Source organism: Martes martes, assembly GCF_963455335.1.
Source record: "Martes martes genome assembly, chromosome: 14".
Lineage (NCBI taxonomy): Eukaryota > Metazoa > Chordata > Mammalia > Carnivora > Mustelidae > Martes > Martes martes.
Window position 1 is genome coordinate 85,992,427 of NC_137902.1, and position 20,239 is coordinate 86,012,665.

The following is a 20,239-nucleotide window of genomic DNA, read 5'->3' on the forward strand; positions in this document are numbered from 1 at the left end:
GATGCGGGGCTCAATTTCAGGACCCTGGGATCATGACCTGAGCCGAAGGCAGAGGCTTTAACCCACTGAGCCACCCAGGTGCCCCATATTTCATTAAATCTTTATAGTAAATTACCCCATGAGGTCAATCCTTTTGTTATTCCAGATTTATAGATCAAAAGCCAGGATTTAGAAGGTTTATGTAATTTTCTCAAGGTCAAACAGCTACTAAGTAGCGGAGCTGGGATGTAAACTCAGGGCTCTGCACCTCCTGAGGCCAGTGCCTTGTATCTGTTGTGTTATACTGTTGTGTATTACAATCTGTTGTATTATACTGTTGTGTATTACAATCTGTTGTATTATACTGGTTCCCCACACAACCTAGGTGCTGGCAAGCCCCAAGTACATTCTACAAGGGAATAAAGCATAATTTGAATGAACACTACTACTAAGGGCTCTGACTATAGTGCCACAAATAAGATAGGCTGACAATGACATTTGACATATTTACGTTCTATCATGGTAAGTGGTAACACCAGCCCTTTCTCTTCTGCTCAACAGAGACAAACTTCAATCCAGTCTAATTTTTTAAAAGCAAATTACTGACACATTTTGGTACTTTAAGTATTATTAGTAGTAAATTATTAGTCACACATCTCACAACTAACTGCAACACTGATATTACAATAGTTACGATTAAACAGATTTACCCAGTCCTACTAATTCACCAAAATTAAAGAAAATGATAAGCAGCCTCTCTTACTGCTAACAAGTATAGAGACGATCATTGATTCTATGATATAAACAAGAGGAAGTCTACAAAGAACTGTGGTCCAGCCAGCACACTTAATTTCTCCGAGTGCCCTCTGCTCGACATGGGTACCACATCTGTACAGTGCAGAGCTGTACGTGGTGGGAGGCTACACGGACCCCCAAGGAGCATGGTGCGTCAGAAATCACGTTAAACTCAAACAGTGTGACTGTCAGGAGGCATCTAGTCCACACGCTGGCTTCTAGGCACATCTGCACACGCTTGATACGAACAGTCGAGCGTCATCACTGATTTGAGTGCCCAAGCCCAAGCCTAGGAAGTAGGGAGAGTTCTTTCCCATTAAACGAAATGGTTAATTACATTTACCATAAAGCAATTACAGCACTTTTCCATGTGTTGCTGTTAGCGAGTCAGTGTACTGAGGGTGAGAAAAGGATTGCTTTCCAGGCATACCTATTTTTAAAACCTGTTTTCAAGGCTAGCATGACTTCCTTGTTTTGTTTTGTTTGTTTTAATCTCCTGACTATACCTTTTGAGGTACTAGCTTTGCTAAATAACTCTGCCTATTCTGCGATTCAAGAGTCTTAAAAGGTACATTTCTCTCAGACTGATACTCTTTTCATCTTGAGAGCTTAACCATTTATTTTTGTCTCTGACTCTTCCTCTCTCATTCCAAATGGCGCTACATTAATCTCCCCCCCTTTCCCCATGTGGTGTGTTTAATTCCTACTTTGCACTAAATAGCCACAAATCTGAATGGTTTTTCACCATGGACTTGACAAATAAAATAAAATAAAACAGTGCAATAGTGCATAAATGCAAATAAAATAGTGGCACGGAGGAGCTGAAAACATCAAATCCCATGAAAAATACACCTAGAGGGATTCTCATGATGTGTTCTTTTACCTTGTTCTTTGCTGTACGTCATCAGAAGACAGAAATTTTGGGACAAACCACAGATGGCTCTGGTGGGCAGAGCCTGGAGGGAACCAAATCTTTCTCCGTGGGGCTGGCTGAAGCAGACCACAGGTACTGGAGCACTTGGAGAGCCTACATACTCCCCCCACTTCAAGCCTTTTATCCAGGACAAAGGACTCTAAAACAGAGGAAAATAAAAAGTATGATTTTTTTTTTAAAAGCAGACCTCATTCTAGAGATTCAATTTTTTTTTAACATTTTTATTTATTTATTTGACAGAGATCACAAGTAGAGGCAGTCAGAGAGAGAGGAGGAAGCAGGCTCCCCGCCGAGCAGAGCAGAGAGCCCGATGTGGAGCTCGATCCCAGGACCCCGGGATCATGACCTGAGCCGAAGGCAGAGGCTTTAACCCACTGAGCCACCCAGGTGCCCCTATGATTTTTTTTTTAAAAAGGTAGTAAACACAGAGTGACTTCTAATTTGAATTCTAAACAAAGAGTAAGCAACCTGATTATAAGCCCTTCGTAAGCAAACATTATTTTATATATATTTTTTGACTTCCCCCATACTTAGCATGTAGAAATATATGCTCCTGGTTGCTAGACACAGCGATGAAAATACAGACAAAGCCCCGGTCCTCCCGGAGTTGCCTTCCGGCTGGGAGGAGGGGCAGACAAGAGATAAGCAGACACAGGCTCAGCGGGTGCTGCAAGCAAGAGGGAGGGAGAGGACTGAGAGCATGGGAGCTGCTATCTTAGATTCGGGGTAAGGGAACTGAGGAGAGGATATCTGCGCAGAGACCTGAAGGAAATGAGACAGCAAAATGGGGCTCATCTGGGGACAGGCCGTCCTAGGTGGAGGGAACGCAAAGGTTCTGAGGTGGGAAGAGGCCGGTCAGTACCAGGGACCCACTGTAAGTGGACACACGGCTCTGATCTTTACACGCACCAGCTGCGAAGTTAGTTAGCACTAAGTGTAGTGTAGATTAAATGGCATTTATTGCTTTTTAGGGACGTGCTATTAAATTATTTTGGCATGAAAAAAGAATAGAATAAAATCAACTGTGAAACACAACACTGGTGATCTGGTTTGGGCAAAATAACATTATACTGAGATCTATCTATCTCTGTAACATCCTACTGATGTTTGAAATTTGAATTTTCCTGGTTATATTGCTCTGGTTTGTGTTTAACATGCAGATATGACATATGTGAGCTCTGAACATAAAGGATTTACATGTCTTCTGTGTTCTACATTTACTGTATTTAAGTAACATTATTTTAAGAAACAACTGTCAAGACAAGGTCTGTGAAAGCCATTTTCTCTTAAAATGGGTCACGGTTTCCTGCAGTTGGGGACGTGTTGCTTTATTTCTCCACAAAGGTTCTTCCCAACCTCTCTCCCAAGCCTTTCCATTTTCTGCTATTCCTCTCCACAAACCTTTACATTTTACAACTCGTGGTCTCCCATCCTCTGCTGCTTTTATGATGAAGACGTTAGCTGCGGGTTAGAATCCATTTTACTTTTATGGTTTGCCTGCTTTGTTTTTGTATCTCAAAGTAAAAACGATGCCTACTTTCCAGTTTAAGAGGCAATACTTCTTACCGTTACTATGGTGGGGGGGGAGGCGTCCAAAGACATACGTAAGGTTCTCCCTTCACTGGAGGCCGCAACGCCCACACTTCTGGTGCGTACTTTTGGTGGAAGGTGGCCAAAGCCCCGCCATGCACGTGTGTACAGCCATACCCACGCTCGGACCCCTCTCCGGTCCCGGACGCCTTCTCCCCTCCAGCGGGCAGGCTTTCCCTGCTACTAGCCCCGCCGGGGGCTGGCCGCCCTACCTGAGCTCCCCAGAGCCCTCCCTCCTCTCACGGACAGCATCTACCACACACAGGACGCACCCTGCTGGCTGGGACCCTTCTGTGTACTAGAGGCTCAGAGGGGGCCTGACGACTGCGGGGTTGAGTCAACTTCTGTCGAATTCTATTGAAATTCAAAACCATGAGAGACTGTGGACTCTGAGAAACACACTGAGGGTTCTAGAGGGGAGCGGGGGTAGGGGTAGGGTGAGCCTGGTGGGGGGTATTACGGATGGCACGGATTGCATGGAGCACGGGGCATGGTCTGCATAAACAATGAATTCTGGAACACTGAAAAGAAATAAAAGAAAATAAAATGGGGAAAAAAAAAAAAGAAATTCCAATGACATACCGGATAGGTGATTTCTTTGACCTGTTCTCGGGTTTCCCTGAAAGCAAACTGCACTAGTAACCCCACAGCGGCAGGAAGCTCTCCTTCAAGGTTGAGCTTGGATCCAGGCCTGCTGGCGTGCGCCGACTGGAACAACTGGCGAGGGGTCTGGCCGTAGGTTTTTATCATGGTTTCCAGCGCTCGCCTCTGAACGGGATCTTCCACTGCGGAGACGTCCATTCCAAAATACGTCTGCAGGGTGACGGAGTAGAAGAGAACAAGACGTTTGTCAAAATCGAGGTTGGCAAGGACACCAAAGGGGAAACAACGACTTGTTTTATTCTCTAGATAGTAATTTACTCTCCTCTATTTCAAATGGAAATGGTTGTTGAATGTTTTGATCAGTTAGCATCAGAAACTAAATAATGTTTTATATGTCAATTATACCTCAATAAAAAAATGAGTTTTTTTCTTTGGTGTTTTCTTTCAATGAAGACAGATGAAAAAAAAGCAGGATTTTCACTTGAGCGGATCCAAAATAACAAGCAGATTAGCAAGTGGATGTATTTTTTTCTGTAGCTGCCTGTCCAGTATCGGCCAGAAAACTAGAGTGAAGGGGTTTGTCAAAATCATTTCAGGTGGTCAACAAAATTGCACAAGACAATTTCAGCTTATGGCAACACAGAGGCAGAAGAAAAGTAGATGACCCTGCCCTGCCCCGATTTTCTCAATTTGTACAAATGAGGACTAGAAGTTCAAAGCCATTTGTATCTGGCCTTTAATTATGTGATAGCCAAATACTCTTTTGTTCTTGGACATTAATGTGCTCAAAGAAAGATTTGGATTACTCTTCTCTCAAGACACAACAGCTGGTTTCAGAGGGTGATTTTCTGTGCTAACTCATGTCAGGGCCAAGGGCAGGCTGCCCAAAGATGGACCACTTTGGCCTATAGATTTTATTTTATTTTAAAGATTATTTATTAGAGTGAGAGAGAGAGAGAGAGAGAGAGAGAGGGAAACAGAGCACACCCGGGTTAGGCCAGATAAAGGAAAAATGAGAATCCTAAGCAGGCTCCATGTACAGCCTGACACAGGGCTCTATCTCATGACCCTGAGACCATGACCTGAGCCAAAATCAAGAGTCAGATGCTTTACCAACTGAGCCACTCAGGCGCCCCAAGCATATCAATTGTTTTAAATAAGTTACTTAGGAGACAGCTTGTGTAAGGAGACCCAGACCCTCCTCCGTTCCCCTGAAAGCAGGAAATAAATTTTCCATGTGAAAGGCATCCTCCCCATAGCAGGAGTTGAAGAGCTATCCTTGTGACCAGAGATGGGAAATTTAGAGTGGAAAAGACTGTATAAACAACACTTGTTACTTTTCATTAATTTGCTGCCCCAGCCCAAATTCTGTTTAGAGATCCTTACTAACTGAAGCTCCCAAAGTTAAGTTCTCTTTTTCCTATCAATTCCTCACAGATTCATCGTCTCTCTGTCTAAAAAGTGTAAAAACTGTCTGCCTGGTCATTTCTTGAGGTCTTGATTTCATTATGACCCTCTGCACATAACTGAACTCCAGTTTGTTGTTGTTGTTGTTGTTGTTGTTGTTGTTTTTCCCTATTAATCTGTCTTATGTGAATTTAACTCTTAGTCCAGCTGGAAGATCTAGAAGGGTAGAGAAAGAATTTCTCATTCCCTTCACTCACGCACACCATGTTGGAGATGTCCATGAATATCAACTATTGAGGCATATTTTCTTGCATCTATATAGACATTAGTAAGGAGCCTAGATTTTTGAGGTCTCTGTCTCTTTTTCCTGGGCAGAAGAGTTAGGGATTTGAACACTAGTATCACTGAGACCAAGCAAAGTTTTTCTGATTTCCATTCTGTAAGCTCAAGACCAACGCATGTCGGCCTCACGCATCCTGAGAGGATTATCTGAATCTTGATTCCCTGTCTCTGTTTGCTTTGGAGGTTTTCACATGCACCGCTAAAACGGACTAGAAGGTTGGAGGGGAGAAGGCTGGGATGTGCTGCAAATCCCTTCCGCCTCCCTCAGCCCATCTTGGTGATGCTGCCAGCAGAGGAGGCCGGAGGACAGACAGCTTCACCTCCCTGGCAGGAGATGGAAGACTGGATAAGAAACAAAGTCAAAGTATTCCATTTTGACCAAGACACTGCAGGAAGAGGGGTGTCTTCTGTGAAGCACCTTCTCGGGACGTGAAGCTGAAGAGAAAGGTGTGTGTGGGAGGGTGGTCAGGGCAATAATCAGACTGGAAGAGGAGTAAAGATGCAGGACTTGACATGGTCCTTTTTTCCCTTCCTTAGTGTTAGAATAAAAAAAAGACTGTGTATAACGCTAAGTTCTGGAAAAAGTCATCTGCTTAAAGTGATTACAGGAAAAGGCAAAAATGAAGTTAAGATACGATGATGGTAGGTAGTTCAAGAGAGTACTGTTTAGGTTCTAACAAAAACTGGGGGTGACTCTGAAAAAGTGTGGTGAAAATTGCAAGCTCTTTAAGATAAAGAGCGCTATTACACTCTTCCTCCTCATGTTATCATCCCCTGGAGTGAGATGGAGAGCGATGTGCGTTTCCTTTCTGACTTCTACAGAGAGAGTCAGGAGCTGCGTACAGATCTGTCATGTCCTGGGCGTACCCGCTTGTGCAACGCAGCCTTTAGCATTTCATCAGGCATGGCCAATTTCATTACATATCTAGACATAACCTTTCTGTAAATGCCAAAATAAAACTCAAAGATTCCTTGGAAGTTAAGTAATCTTCAACACTACTCTCCTTGCCACCCCCACCCCCCCGACTGCCACCACAAGGGATCAAATACTTGTTAGAAATGCTTATGTAAGCATGGTCACTCTCAACGGCTGCTTGACTCGGTATACTAAAAAATTCAAATGAAGACTGGAATAATCCTCCAGCCAGAGCTTTAAAAAATATATTTGAAAATACTGTTTCTCTACATTCTATGGTATCAGTTTCTATGTGAACCTTATATATGAATGATGAATTATGATCAAAAGGCATTTCTACGTTCCTTAAAAAGATAAACGTTTCTTATATGTCGTTCTATGGTGCACATTATCCTGTATGGATTTCCTTCCTTATTTAGGAGGTTCACTTTTACAGATTTGTACATTTAGGTATGGAGAGGTTAAGCTATTTGCCCGAGGTCACACAGCTAGTGGCAGGGTCACAGGGTGAGGGTTTGAACTCAATTCTGAATTCAGAGACTGTGTAGGTAGCCACTGCACTTTCCTTGGCTCCGTGAATTGTTATCAAATTCCTAGAACAATGGCATAAACGCTATGCTTTTTAAAGTTCTAAAGTCCCAAAGAAACAGTGACAAAAATGGTAAAATGACAATTATGTGGGTATATTTCAGCATCCAGATACTTTTAATGTGAATTTCACCTAAGAATAATTGAAAAGATATGCTAGGATCATAGGCGCAGAGTATAATGAGGTTAATGTCAAAATTCCTAGTTGGTTTTAAAGTTACATTTTAGATCAAATATGAAGGAAGGCCAAAAATTATACCTAAAGCCTTGCTTCACTTTCTACTACTCTTCTGCAGAGAATTACAATCCACCCATGAAACTGTATTATTCCCCTTTTCCAAAACACTTTACCATAACATTTCTTTTATCAGAGTCATTGGTAAATTTGTCTTACTCTGTCTCCTAGACCTTAAGTTTCTTAAGGAATTGAATTTTCTGCTGTTTTAGAGGTATTTACTTAAAATAATTACTAAGCAAAATGGACTAAAGAGATTTTTATTTTAAAACTGCTATTCAGGAATGGGTCTCTGGCATAAACCAGCCCAGGTACAGAGTACATTCTCTGGGTTCATGTGCGCATTTTTGCAGCATGTGTCACAAACGCTTGATGAACCTACTTAGAGAACTGTAGCTAGAGGGGAAGTCCAAGATCCATCCCGTCCTCCCTCCTAATTATAAAGCTAGGGGAGCGGAGAGGCTGAATGTCGTATGCAGGGGAGTAATAGCTCCTGAGCTGTACTCACTGTCTTGGAGTAGCCACAGGCAACGCCAGGCTACAGCTTTTTATAATTTGCCCTTTTGCCCCTCATTCCTTGAGGAATTTCCTTCTGGAGGCCTCATCTGGATCCCACTACCATATCTAGGTAGGCACAACCACCCCGACCTTCCCTTCTCGCCCCGCTGTCCCCAACTGAATCCTACTCACCTTCACACACCCAGAGCCTACCAGATGAAACGTTTCCTTAATAGATTTCATTCTTTTTTTTTTTTTAAAGATTTTATTTATTCATTTGACAGAGAAATATACAGGGAGAGAGGGAACACAAGCAGGGGAAATGGGAGAGGGAGAAGCAGGCTTCCTGCTTCTTTCTTTCTTTCCTTCCTTCCTTCTTTCTTTTTTTAAAGATAGCCTATCTAACATCATCAAAAAGTACATGTGAAAGTGTAACAATTCTACTTCTAAGAATTTACATTGTGCCAAAAAGAGTTAAGGTGGCGGGCCTGAACTGCTTTCCTTGGAAGGGCCTGCTTGCATGGTTAGCCCTTGGCTGGTAGATGGCAACGTGGATTTCAGGACAGTTCCCACCATTTCCTAACTGGGTAAGAGTGGCTTACTGTGTCTAAACTGTTTGTACAAACAGTGTGGCTTATACTGAATGGCTTTTCTCCTTCTGGAGGCCTGGGATTTCAGTACATGTAAGAGAGAGAGTGTTTCCATGACCCCCCTTAGTAAAAACCTTGGGCTCTGAGTCCCTAATGAGCTGCCTGGCTTGACCACATCATACATGTTGCTGGAGGAAATAAGCATGTTCTTTGTGATTTACTGGGAGAAGACTCTTGGAAACTTGTGCCTAGGGTCCGCCAGCTTTGTCCTATACATCTTTTCCCTTTGATGATTTTGCATTGGACCCATCACTGTCATAAACCTTCTGTAAGTACGAGTATTTGCCGAGTCTTTAAGTCCTCATTCAGCCTGGGGATAGTCTTGAGGAACTCCCAGTGAATAGCATCTTAGTTATTTTTAAAGAGGTGAAATATAAAACCTGAAAAGTCTTGGGCAGCAATTTAAGCTATTGCCAATTCTCTTTGATGACTTGGGTATTTTAAAGAAATAGCCCAACGCTAACCTTTTATTCCAGTTTTGCCTTATATAAATGCCTATTTTTTAAAAGAGTCACTTACAGCAGGATGAAAAACGTTGATGGCTTGAACAGAAGCCTTCCCTTTTTGCTTATACCCGAATACCAAGTCAATCCACTGACAGATGTTCTGGGACACGTAGTCAGACTCTAGAGCCTGTCGATGAATGAGGATAAAAAGACGAGGATCGTTACGTGCCCAAGGAGGGAGGTTGACGTGATTAACCCGTTCACCGTTCTGACGCACACCAAAATCAAAACCTAAAAGAGAAGATTAATATTAATGCTTATCTCCCCAAAGCACACCTCATTTGGCCCACTGAGCAGGTCTTAAGAGTTCCCCAAAACAGATATTATGTGCTATAACCAGGGAAAGCAGAGGCAAAGAGGAGAGTGACATCATTGTTCATCGACCTACCTACCTGCTGACAGAAGTACATGGGTTAATGCTATCCTCATTAAATTTGAGATCTTTCAACTTTATCATTCTACCACTTTATATCATTTTGAAAAAACAGCAGAAAATCACTGCCATTTAATTTCAATTATCAGAACTTCAAATGTAGTAAGTACTTAAATATCTATTCTATTCAATTATAAACTTGATTACAAATTCAAACTAAGGTGTTAACATTACAATAAATTTAAGCCGATATTTAGTAAATATTAGCATTCTGTAGCTTAAATAAATCCAATTAATGTAAAGTATACACATCCTAAATGAACTATTAACTTTATGGTAAGTCAAGAGGTCTGTCCTAACATCATTTCCACTAAGTATTCCTATGGACAACAAAATTATCCCAACACATTGAATTAGAGGGTTCTTTTGTGATCTAAATAAGCTGTTCTCTAATTGTTTCATTTGTCTGCTAGTGTAAACAAAAATCTCAGAAGTGTTTGTTTAAAAAAAAACAACAACAAAACTGTCCTAAAAGAAATGTTACAGAGATGTTTTTGTGCTACCTTTTATGGGCAGAAAATATGAACAGCATAACAGAAGAAAAATTAAAAAGGCTCTCTTCAAAGCTGATTACACTCCATATAAAATTAAGTTGCTGTCTGCCTCCTTCTAGATCTTGTGAAAACAGTTAAAGGATATTCGCTAATTCTGGAAGTATTTTGAAATGATATGATGTGAAATATAAAGCAAAGGCTTATGTAAATGAACATGGAGTGAGGGCGGGGGTCATCTCCAAAAGCTCAGCGCATCCTACAGGCAGCTGCAGAGTGATTTAAGACGGACTGGCCCAGAACCACCCCTCCCCCCGCCCCGCCCCCAGCTCTCTGCGAGCAGCAGGGATCTACTGATGGAACAATAGTGAGTGAGACTTCTAAGCTGAGCTGGGAAGGGGCTGAGCAGCAGGGGGTCTGTATAAACTCAAATCATTCTCAACTGTCAAATGCTCTGCGGGCACATCACGGGTGGGCACTCTTCACACACAGCAGATGACTAGAGGACTAATCAAAGGCTTAATGGAATGCCGATAGCAAATGACACGATGTACATGATAGCAAACAGTATTTTCCAAAAATAGCTGTAACAACCCTTGCTGTGCTGCATGCTTTTCTGGAATCTCGCTACTCCCCCATCACGTAGCAAAGTTTATGCTCCTTCCTTTTGAATGTGGGCAAGGCACTTGTGACCAGAATGCAGCAGTGTGCCACTTTGTGACCTCCAAGGCAAGGTTCGTAGAGGCCGTGCAGCTTCTGCTCATTTCTCTCTTGGGACACTCGCCTTTGGAAGCCCCAGTTGCCAAGGAGAATGTCCAAGGCCTCCATGCCATGAGGAAACCCAAACTCGTCCACGTGGGGAGACCACACGGAAAACCACGGACGCTACATGAGAGAGATGCCTGCCAGCCCCCAGCTGCTCTGATCCCGACTCGTCCAGTTCCAGCTAATCTGAATGCACACTCTGAGCCCAAACCACTGAAGGCTCGGGCGGAGCTGCTCCTGAATTTCTGACCCGCGAAGCCTGTAATGATAATAAGTTTCTTGTTGCTTTGAGGCACTAAGTGTTGGAGGCATTTGTTATGCAGCCAGAGATAACGGACACATACATAGAAGAAACCATGGACAGAGAAAACAAGCATAGATTGAAATGAGTCCCAAGCGGAAAGCCACCAGGCAGGTACTCCAAAGTGCGGGTGCCAACAGCCCACGGAGGCGGTTCTCATCTGGGCAACACCATGAACTGTGCTCCGGGTGATGAGCCACACGGATTTATTAACGGTTCTCCAAACAGCTCCGGAGAGGTCAGTTAGCAAAGAATAAAATTCTAAAGCAATTTTCCCAACACTAACTTCTCTAAAGATATAGTTATCAACTGCATATATTCCTTAAGGTCACATAAAAATATAAAATTAGGTAATGTAGAAAAATGACCCACAAACATCTCTCAAAGGGATATCTGATCTTCTACTAAAAAATAGGTGAGGTTGGCCGAGATTGCTGGTCATTGGCATCACAGAAAATTGGATTTTATCCTCTACTATCCCTTTTTGGTATTAGAAGATTCTGGCTAGGGTGTTTTATTTTTAAGTTGGTCACTCTGCATAAAGTCATTGAGATTTTGGTTAACTTACATTGTGCTTTCAATAAATTCATGACTTATTTTTTTAATGAGCATATGATAACCTTTGGAATCAGGAAAAAAAGTACTTCTGTAACAAAACTAAAGTACATTTTACAGACACCTTTAATAGGTAAAAGCTACCAATTTTCCACACATATTTAGTCCTATAAAATAGTTACAATCTTCATGCTCGCTTAGAAATAAAATGATACGCTTGATAAATAAAGGTATTTCTCTTATTGGAGGACTCAAATTATAGGACTTTAAAAAGCTATTCTTATATTTAGAAAAGTATAAAAGAAGTACAGAATTATAAATCAGAAATGATGTACTGCTATACCTTCACGGTTGACTAAGAACTCTGGAAGATAAAAAAACTCTGGGATCAGTTCTTTGACATCAGTCATGGATTCAAAAGATGAAAGGCGCCAAGTTGTATTTGTGGAATGAAAAGTTCTGTCTGGAATGTCAAAACTTTGATCTATAAAGAAAGACAAACAATGCAATTAAGACACAAAGACCTTATTCTGTTTAAAGATTGTTATAATTAGTTTACCTCTGCTACTTTGAAAAGATTAAAATGATGTTCATTTTGTTTTTCAGTTTTAAAAAGGTTATTCATGTTCTTGAAAATAAATATTTCTATACATTATTTGAGACCATATTATAGTATTGTTAATCTGTATTATATTTTCCTGGTACATGGAAATGGATGAATTTATATCACTTTTTTGTTTAATTGACTACTATCCGTCTACCCAAGCAGAATTCAAGTCCCATGACAGCAGGAACCTTGGGTATCACCCACAACGAGCACATACTAGGTACTTGATAATGACTTATTTATTGAATGAATGAATAGTAAAGAAGGAAAATTGAAGTTCAAGTGGGTAAAACAGTTTTTTCCCCATCAGAAAGCAAAATTATTCCTTCACCTTTAAAAATTAAGACTACTTTTTTCTTTTTCTGGCGGGGGGAGCACGGCTTTTTAGATGTAACTGGACTAAAGAATGAAGTACTATTTCCTATAAATGAAAAAACTAAACACAGTCACTCCTCTGTTAAGTTTTTCTGCTGTAGACTAATAATTAAGAACTGCGTTTTGACCTGTCTCTTTCCTGTCAACAGTTAGCAGAACATGAAATGGTATCCAGAGGCCAGCCCCTGAGAACATCAGCTGTATATATTGTGCTATCGAAAACTCCTTTGAAGTTGTGGAAATTTTGCACTTATCTTTTCATTTAGAGACTGTCACAGACTAATCTGAGCATCAAGCAAGGCACAATTTTAAAAAGATAGGCTAAATTTCTTCCCCAAGTCTGCACTTCCCTGTCCAGCAACATTTTCTATTATTTTCATTACTTTTTCATCTGTTTTGTGGAGTCAGTTAGCTCAGAGGAAAAGTAACCAATCTAAATGGCATCTAGAAAAAGCAATTCTGTAAGACTACGGCAGATTCATAGTATCTAGAATAGAGACTAAGGAACTGTGGCATGAAAGAAGCACACTGAGGGTTCTGTTCACACTGTCAAATTCTGCCTTGTTTCTTAACTTAAAAAGAAAACCTATTCTACAAATTCCTATAATCTAGAATGTGCACGTACTAAACGAGGGGTTCTGAAGCTAGCATTTCTGTCCCCAAGCGACATTTAGCAATGCCTAGAGATATTTTTGGTTCTCACAATGGAACTGGTGGGGGAATGCCACTGGCATGGTGTGGGCAGAAGCCAGGGATACTGCAAAAACAGCCTAGAGCGCACAGGACAGTCTTTACGACAAAGAGGATGCGCCTCAAAAGGACTCCAGGGCCAAGATGAGAAGCCCAGGACCAGGCCCCGAGTCTACACATAAATTCAAAAGCCAATGTAGATCACTTCGAGCTAATCAGATGACGCTGACGGGGATTGCAGTAGCCTCTGGTTGTTTTTTTTTTTAAATCATGCATAAATACAGCATGAAGAAAACTAGCATAATAGCAATATATATTTAAAAATTAAGATATTTTAGTTGATTGGGAGTTTTATATTAATAGATTCTTGGGCTACATGAAAAAAGTGGAGGGCAGGAAGAGTTCTGTTACACACTGCAGCAGTCCCAAACCACGTGTGAAGTACTCTTTTTTACTCTGAGTGCCACTTTTTAATAAGGGCATTTGCAAACCAGAACATGTCTAGAAGAATGATCAGAACAGTGACAGGTTTGGAAACCAGAACAAACAAGGGTGGCTTACGCGCTGGTTTTTAAAACTCTTCAGTAAGTACAGAACGGTCTTATTTATGTTTTGGATTCCTTGCAGCAGCTGGGATACGACCCTGCATATAGGAGGCTCTCAACCTGATGTCAAATTAACTAAGGATAATTAGCTTGGGGATAAACAAGACTGAAAGGGAAAAGGGGACCAGGCAAGAGTCTTCAAATATTTGAACAGCTGTCATGTGGAACATTTGTTCTGTGTACTTACACAAGGACAAACAGAAGAAAGCCCCTTCTATAGACCAAGCAGAGACAACGCAAAATTCATTCCTCCAAGAGGTGGTATGTGAGTAAAAATATATAAAGAAGTTCAAGAAGGTTGAGTAAATGAATGGATAATGACCCCACAAAGGATTCTGCGTGCCATGAGGAAAAACTACAGAGCTCACACCACAGTCCTCATTAGAAATTGGTAGGAGAGAACGTCCCCATTTGCACACGTGTCAGTAAATTCACCTCCAAGTAATCTTCCGGCCTGCCAGCCTCCACTTAAAACACTGAGGTAGAAGATTATTATCATTCTTCTCTTTTTTTTAAAAAAAGATTTTATTTATTTATTTGACAGAGAGAGAGACCACAAGTAGGCAGAGAGGCAGGCAGAGAGAGAGAGAGGAGGAAGCAGGCTACCTGCTGAGCAGAGAGCCCGATGCGGGGCTCGATCCCAGGACCCTGAGATCATGACCTGAGCTGAAGGCAGAGGCTTTAACCCACTGAGCCACCCAGGCGCCCCTCTTCTCTTTTTTTTTGAGAGACACAGAGAGGCTGAGCAGGGAGGAGAGGCGGAGCGAGAGGGAGAGAGAGAATCTTAAGAAGGCTCCACGTTGGGGGCTTGATCTCACGACGCTGAGATCATGACTCGAGCTGAAATCAAGAGCTGGACACTCAACTGAACGAGCCACCCAGGTGCCCCAGAGGCAGAAGTTCGTTAACTAGACAGTTCCTACGGTGACTGTGGAAGTGTGGCTCTCCTATTAACTACTTACAATAAATGACAGTTACATATTCCCCCTAGAAATAACTATTAAATTGAACATCTTTAAAAAGTGAATTACATACATTTGATAAGGATAAAGTTTGTGTGAATTACACAGGATGTGAATTACATCCTAATTTTTAAAAAGTGAATTGCATTTTTATAAATATACATGTCTAATCTGCAGCTAAAACTCAACATATTAGCAAGATAATCTGGTCCGCTACAAATTTTTTGAAAAGAATTTTATTGAAGGAATAAATAGAATTATTTTTCCTGTGGTCTGGTTAGTCTCAATACAGTCTCAGAAAGTATGTCAAGTTTTTTTTTTCCCCCTAATGACCCAGGTAAGATATTTCAGGTAGTTATAAAATAATTCTTACCTTGATAGGCTAAAAACATTTTCGTGAACGGAGGCATCCTGACCAGGAAGTGAAGCACAGTGCCGCTGTTGGAATAGTGGGAGCCATAGTGGTAGGGCTGCACGGGGGGCATGGGGTCATCCTCCCGGGCCCCTTTGCGGTACTCCTCCTCCAAGTACTGAAGGGAAGAGGCAATTAGACAGTGCTCATGAGAGAGTGCTCCAGGCGTCACTAGTTTTCTTTCCATCTTCTCTACTAATCCCCCTTTTAAAAAATCATTATTTTATTTTTTTATTTTGAGAGAGAAAGAGCACAAGTGGGGGTGCGGGGTGGGGTGCAGAGAGAAAGAGAAAATCCCAAGCAGGCTCCACACTTAGCACAGAGCCCAACACAGGGCTCGATCTCATGACCCCGAGCATCATGACCTGAGCGGAAATCAAGACCTGGATCATAACCGACTGAACCACCCAGGTGCCCTGTCCTACCCCTTTGACACCACTTTCTATGGCTTGCCCTGCCACCTGCCACCCTGACACCTCAGCCACCTGAAGTGTCTCCTCCTCAGTGCCCCGCTGAGGCCTGGCTACTCGAGAAGCCTGTCACAGTCCGCACCTTTACTCTCTCATTCCGCCACGGGAAACTCACCTGCTCTGCACCCTGCCTCCCAGCGCTCGGGCTCCCAACATGGCCTATCACGTGTAAATTGGTCAAGCACTCGATAAAGGAGAGCTGCTACTGTCACTAGAGACATGTGCATTTTAAAAGTGAGTCTCAAGGGACACCTGGGTGGCTCAGTTGGTTAAGCAACTGCCTTCGGCTCAGGTCATGATCCCAGCGTCCTGGGATCGAGTCCCACATCGGGCTCCTTGCTTGGTGGGGAGCCTGCTTCTCCCTCTGCCTCTGCCTGTGCTCGCTCTCTCTCTCTCCCTCTCTTTCTCTGACAAATAAATAAATAAAATCTTAAAAAAAAAAAAAAAGTGAGTCTCAAGATACAATGCTATGTTCTTTAGAGAAACTCTCTAGCGTGGAAAGGCAATACCAGTGGAAAAACTGTACCCCCTTACTAAGGTTCTTAGGTAGTAAGGGAACATTTTATGACTGTTTTGCAATGTAGTTTCACTGAGATAAAAATGAATACAGTGATTTCTCATGACTCCTATCTTCCCATCATGATGTAGGAAGCTCAACCAAATATTTAATATCTGTCACTCATCTCCCATAGCTTCTGTCTGGCTCTGATAACAAAGTGAGGCGATAGTCAATTTTTGGAGTCACTGCTCCTTGATTCCATAGCACTGCCCCACTTTTGACTGCAGAAGAATCGAGGAGTGACCGTTATAAGACACTTGGAGAGATCTTTCTGGAACTGTGCTACAAAACAATGTGAATGCAAGAAAACTGCATCAGCGGCTCTTACCTTGATACTGCTGTGATGAATGCAGCATGTGGCTAATGAGTTTTTTAAAAATTTCCAACAGAATTCCATTAAATTAATTTCTCAGAAATAGATAAATTATACTTTTAAACTTCAAAATCTGGTAAATTTTTGCTAATAAACTAATGCATAATTTGCTGAATATGAATAATAAGGAATTATGGTACATTATAAATAGACTGATATTGTTCTATAAATAACACTAGGGGATACAAGTAGCAGGATCCTGAAAATCTGTGATTTTTTTTAAAGGAATATAGTTATTCATATATGGATGTAACAATGGACTATTAGCTTCCAATTTATGCCACAACAAGCGTATTTCTTTTTCTGGGCAAAGAGTTTTCAGAGAACTGAGATAGACAATACCTAAAATCATATAATGATTTCCAGTTGTTTGTCACTCGAAGCACAAGAAGGTAAAAACCAGAAAAGTCAGTATCATAAATTTTAAACTGGGTAAAACACAAGTCTGTAGAATAAAACTTGAGTTCTCATGTATCAAAATATGAGGAAAAATGAAGCCTACCTTGTAGGTGTCCACGTAACGATCTTCTTTTTCTTTATACTGCACGGCTATGGGCTTAGAGAGATTTCTACAAGCGAAGAGAGGACGGAGAAAGATGAAGTCTTCTGATACTGTCAAGCTTAAGCTGCCCACACGCCTGCATCCGTCAGCCTGTGACCAGCAAACACCTGGCCCTTAGTTTAGGGGTTACACGTGTTGCTTTGCAACAGAACAGCCATCATTCAAGATTATGACTGAATCAACTGGTAGACGGCAGGATTTTCCTGAACAGATCCATACCCATTCAGGAGTTCCCGGCTCACGAGTAACCTAGACAAGAAGGGCTGCTGGGGCCCCTGCTCTCTTCGTTTCCTCCATTTCCTCCAGAATCAGAACCGATGCTGTCCAGGGCAGCTGATTCCTGCTGAGCCCTGACGCGCCTGTCCCCACTTTCCAGACCTACACCCGTCCGGCGGTGAAGAAGGAAGGGCGGTTTGGATGGGAAGCAGGACCATGAGGAGCTGTTATAGAATTATTAGGTTACGTACTGAAAATTAATGAAATGACACTTAAAATTTTTTTTAAATTTTAAGTGGACCCCATGCCCAACGTGGGGCTTGAACTCATGACCCTGAGAGTGAGAGTTACACACTCTACTGAGTCAGCCAGACACCCCAAAATGACAGAAATTTAAAAATGACCAAGTGGAGACTAGGCGTGTGCATAGTGAAATCCATGTTTTATTGTCTAACTCACAGACGGGGAGTGACAGCCTCGTCCACACAGCAGAGCTGTGTCTGTGCTGGTGTTCACGATCTGTCGGGGGCGCTAGAGAACACTGGGATGAATCCTCACTTTTCCAAGCCACAGAAGCAAGCAGCCTCCCTGTGTAGCACTTGGAAGAGCAAGAGGAAAAGATCTGCCGAGGCCAAAGCCTCCCGGGCTGAGGGGCCACCCGGGCTAGCGTTGGGGGGCAGCCATCTGGAGTTTCAACCTCTGGCTCCGTAACTAGATCAACATCAAGATCTGCCCAAAGCTCAGTGGATCAAACCAGGTCTGCTGAGCCAGACAGTCATATGCCTGTATCCTAGGGATACTGAAACTGGTGATAGTAAGCACTAATTTGGTTTTTGAGACCTTTCTATAATCTTAAAAAATTCATTAAAAAGTAAAAAGTTTTATAGAATAGATACACATTCACATCTCAAAATAGGAGAAATCATGTTTAAGATCCAGGTATGTGGGTTTTTTCTAAACAGTGTAAATAGGTTTTTTTGAACACAAATAATACTGTTGTGGTTGAAAAATCAGAAATTACTGATGAGCAGACAGAAAAAACCCCCAAATCAGCTAAAATACCATTATTCACAGGTAAAACATTTTGGCATATACCTTTCCAGTTGTCTTTCTGGTTATCTGTATATGTATATTCATGTTTAAAAATAAAAATAACAGCCTTCCCCACCTACACTAAATATTCCTAAAATACCATTTTTAATGGCTGCAATGTAAAACAGTCAACTCGAACCTGGTGCTGGGCATTGAGGTCGTTTCTAAATTTTAGCCACTTAAAAAAATGATGTAAGGACTATCCATCCATATGGCCAAATTTTTGCACGTGGTGTCAGGCACCATTATCAGCAATGAACCAGAAAGAGTTCTTGCCCTCATGAAACTTACTTCCAGTGGGAACCTTTCTGGTAAAGTACATATTCTTAAGTATTCCTAAAAAAAAAAGTCCAAGAAGTTAAATTGCTAAAGCAGAGTACACACATTTGAAGAGTACTTTGGCTATATATTGTCAAACTGCCTTCCAGAAAGACTGGATCTATTTATACCAGTAGGGCAAAAATGTCTAAATGTCCATCAGCAGTGTCTAAAAATGTCTGGAAATAACACACCACTTGCTGTTTTTTAAATTGACAAACATATTAAGCTGCATCTGATTTCTTAAAAACTGTCTTAAGCTAGGACTACTTCTCAGTAGTTAAAATATTCTAAAAATATATATATTCTAATAAACCAAGCAGAATATTGGAGTCAATTTTTCTTTAAATAACCTAAGAGAACTTTTTTAAAAAAAATTAAATAACCAGAATATTTCCTCATCAACTAGGGCCATGTGGTTACTCTAAAATGGAATTCATTCAAGAAAGGCAGGATAAATGCTTAATTCTTTTGCTTTAATTGGCAAATGTCAAAGGTAAGAAACTGGTGCCCTAGTTATACCCAGTGGCGACCAGTAAGTTTGTTTCTGGGGCCTTTAAAAAGCATCATTATTAACCTAAGTGGTCTTTTTTTTTAAAGTTTAAATGTGTTTTAATCAATTGTAGTCATTATTTTTCCCAATGCTCCGACTGTGCTATCTTTGGCAGTGTTAGCCACTTCAAGTTGGCTCTTGAGTCCTTTGTTATTTTTCTTTCTGGTTGTGTTAAAAAAAAAAACACAACACAATACAAAATTAATAATCATAACAATCCTCAAATAAACAGTTAATAGTGTTGACCATATTTACATTGTGCATGACACGTCTAGAACTTTTTCATCTTGTAAAACTCTACCCCCACTAAACAACTCCCCATTTCCTGCTCCCCTGTGCAACCTCATCCCCTAGCAACCACCATTCCCCTCTCTGCCTCTGAGTCTAATGACCCTAGATAACTCACATAAGTGGAATGTCACAGTATCTGTCTGTTTTGTGGCTAGCATATTTCACTTAGCACAATATTCCCAAGGTTCATCCATGTTATAGCGTATGACAGGACTTCCCTCCTTTTTTAAGGCGGAATGATGTTCCATTGTATGTATGTACCACAAATTCCCCATCCATCCATCCACAGATAGACATGGGCTGCCTCCCCCAGCTGGCTGTTGTGAACAATGTTGCAACGAACACAGGTATGTAAATATGGCCTCCACATCCTTCCGACAAGACTATTAGTTTCCTTGCTTTCTTTTCTTTTCTTTTTTTTAAAAATATTTTATTTATTTACTTGACAGATAGAGATCTCAGGTAGGTGGAGAGGCAGGCAGAGAGAGAGGAGGAAGCAGGCTTCCTGCTGAGCAGAGAGCCCTATGTGGGGCTCCATTCCAGGACCTTGGGACAATGACCTGAGC

General features: G+C 41.5%; 1 protein-coding gene across 1 annotated transcript in view; it reads right to left on the reverse strand.

The window, feature by feature from the left end:
- LYST (lysosomal trafficking regulator) overlaps positions 1–20,239 on the reverse strand; it is a 173,109-nt gene that overhangs the window by 21,957 nt on the left and 130,913 nt on the right. The window contains exons 42-47 of the mRNA XM_080822463.1: positions 17,144–17,210; positions 15,201–15,357; positions 11,932–12,072; positions 9,057–9,274; positions 3,881–4,111; positions 1,658–1,847 (exon numbers count right to left, since the gene is read on the reverse strand). Coding sequence (XP_080678589.1) covers positions 1,658–1,847; positions 3,881–4,111; positions 9,057–9,274; positions 11,932–12,072; positions 15,201–15,357; positions 17,144–17,210 — 1,004 coding nt within the window. The remainder of the gene's footprint in view (positions 1–1,657; positions 1,848–3,880; positions 4,112–9,056; positions 9,275–11,931; positions 12,073–15,200; positions 15,358–17,143; positions 17,211–20,239) is intronic.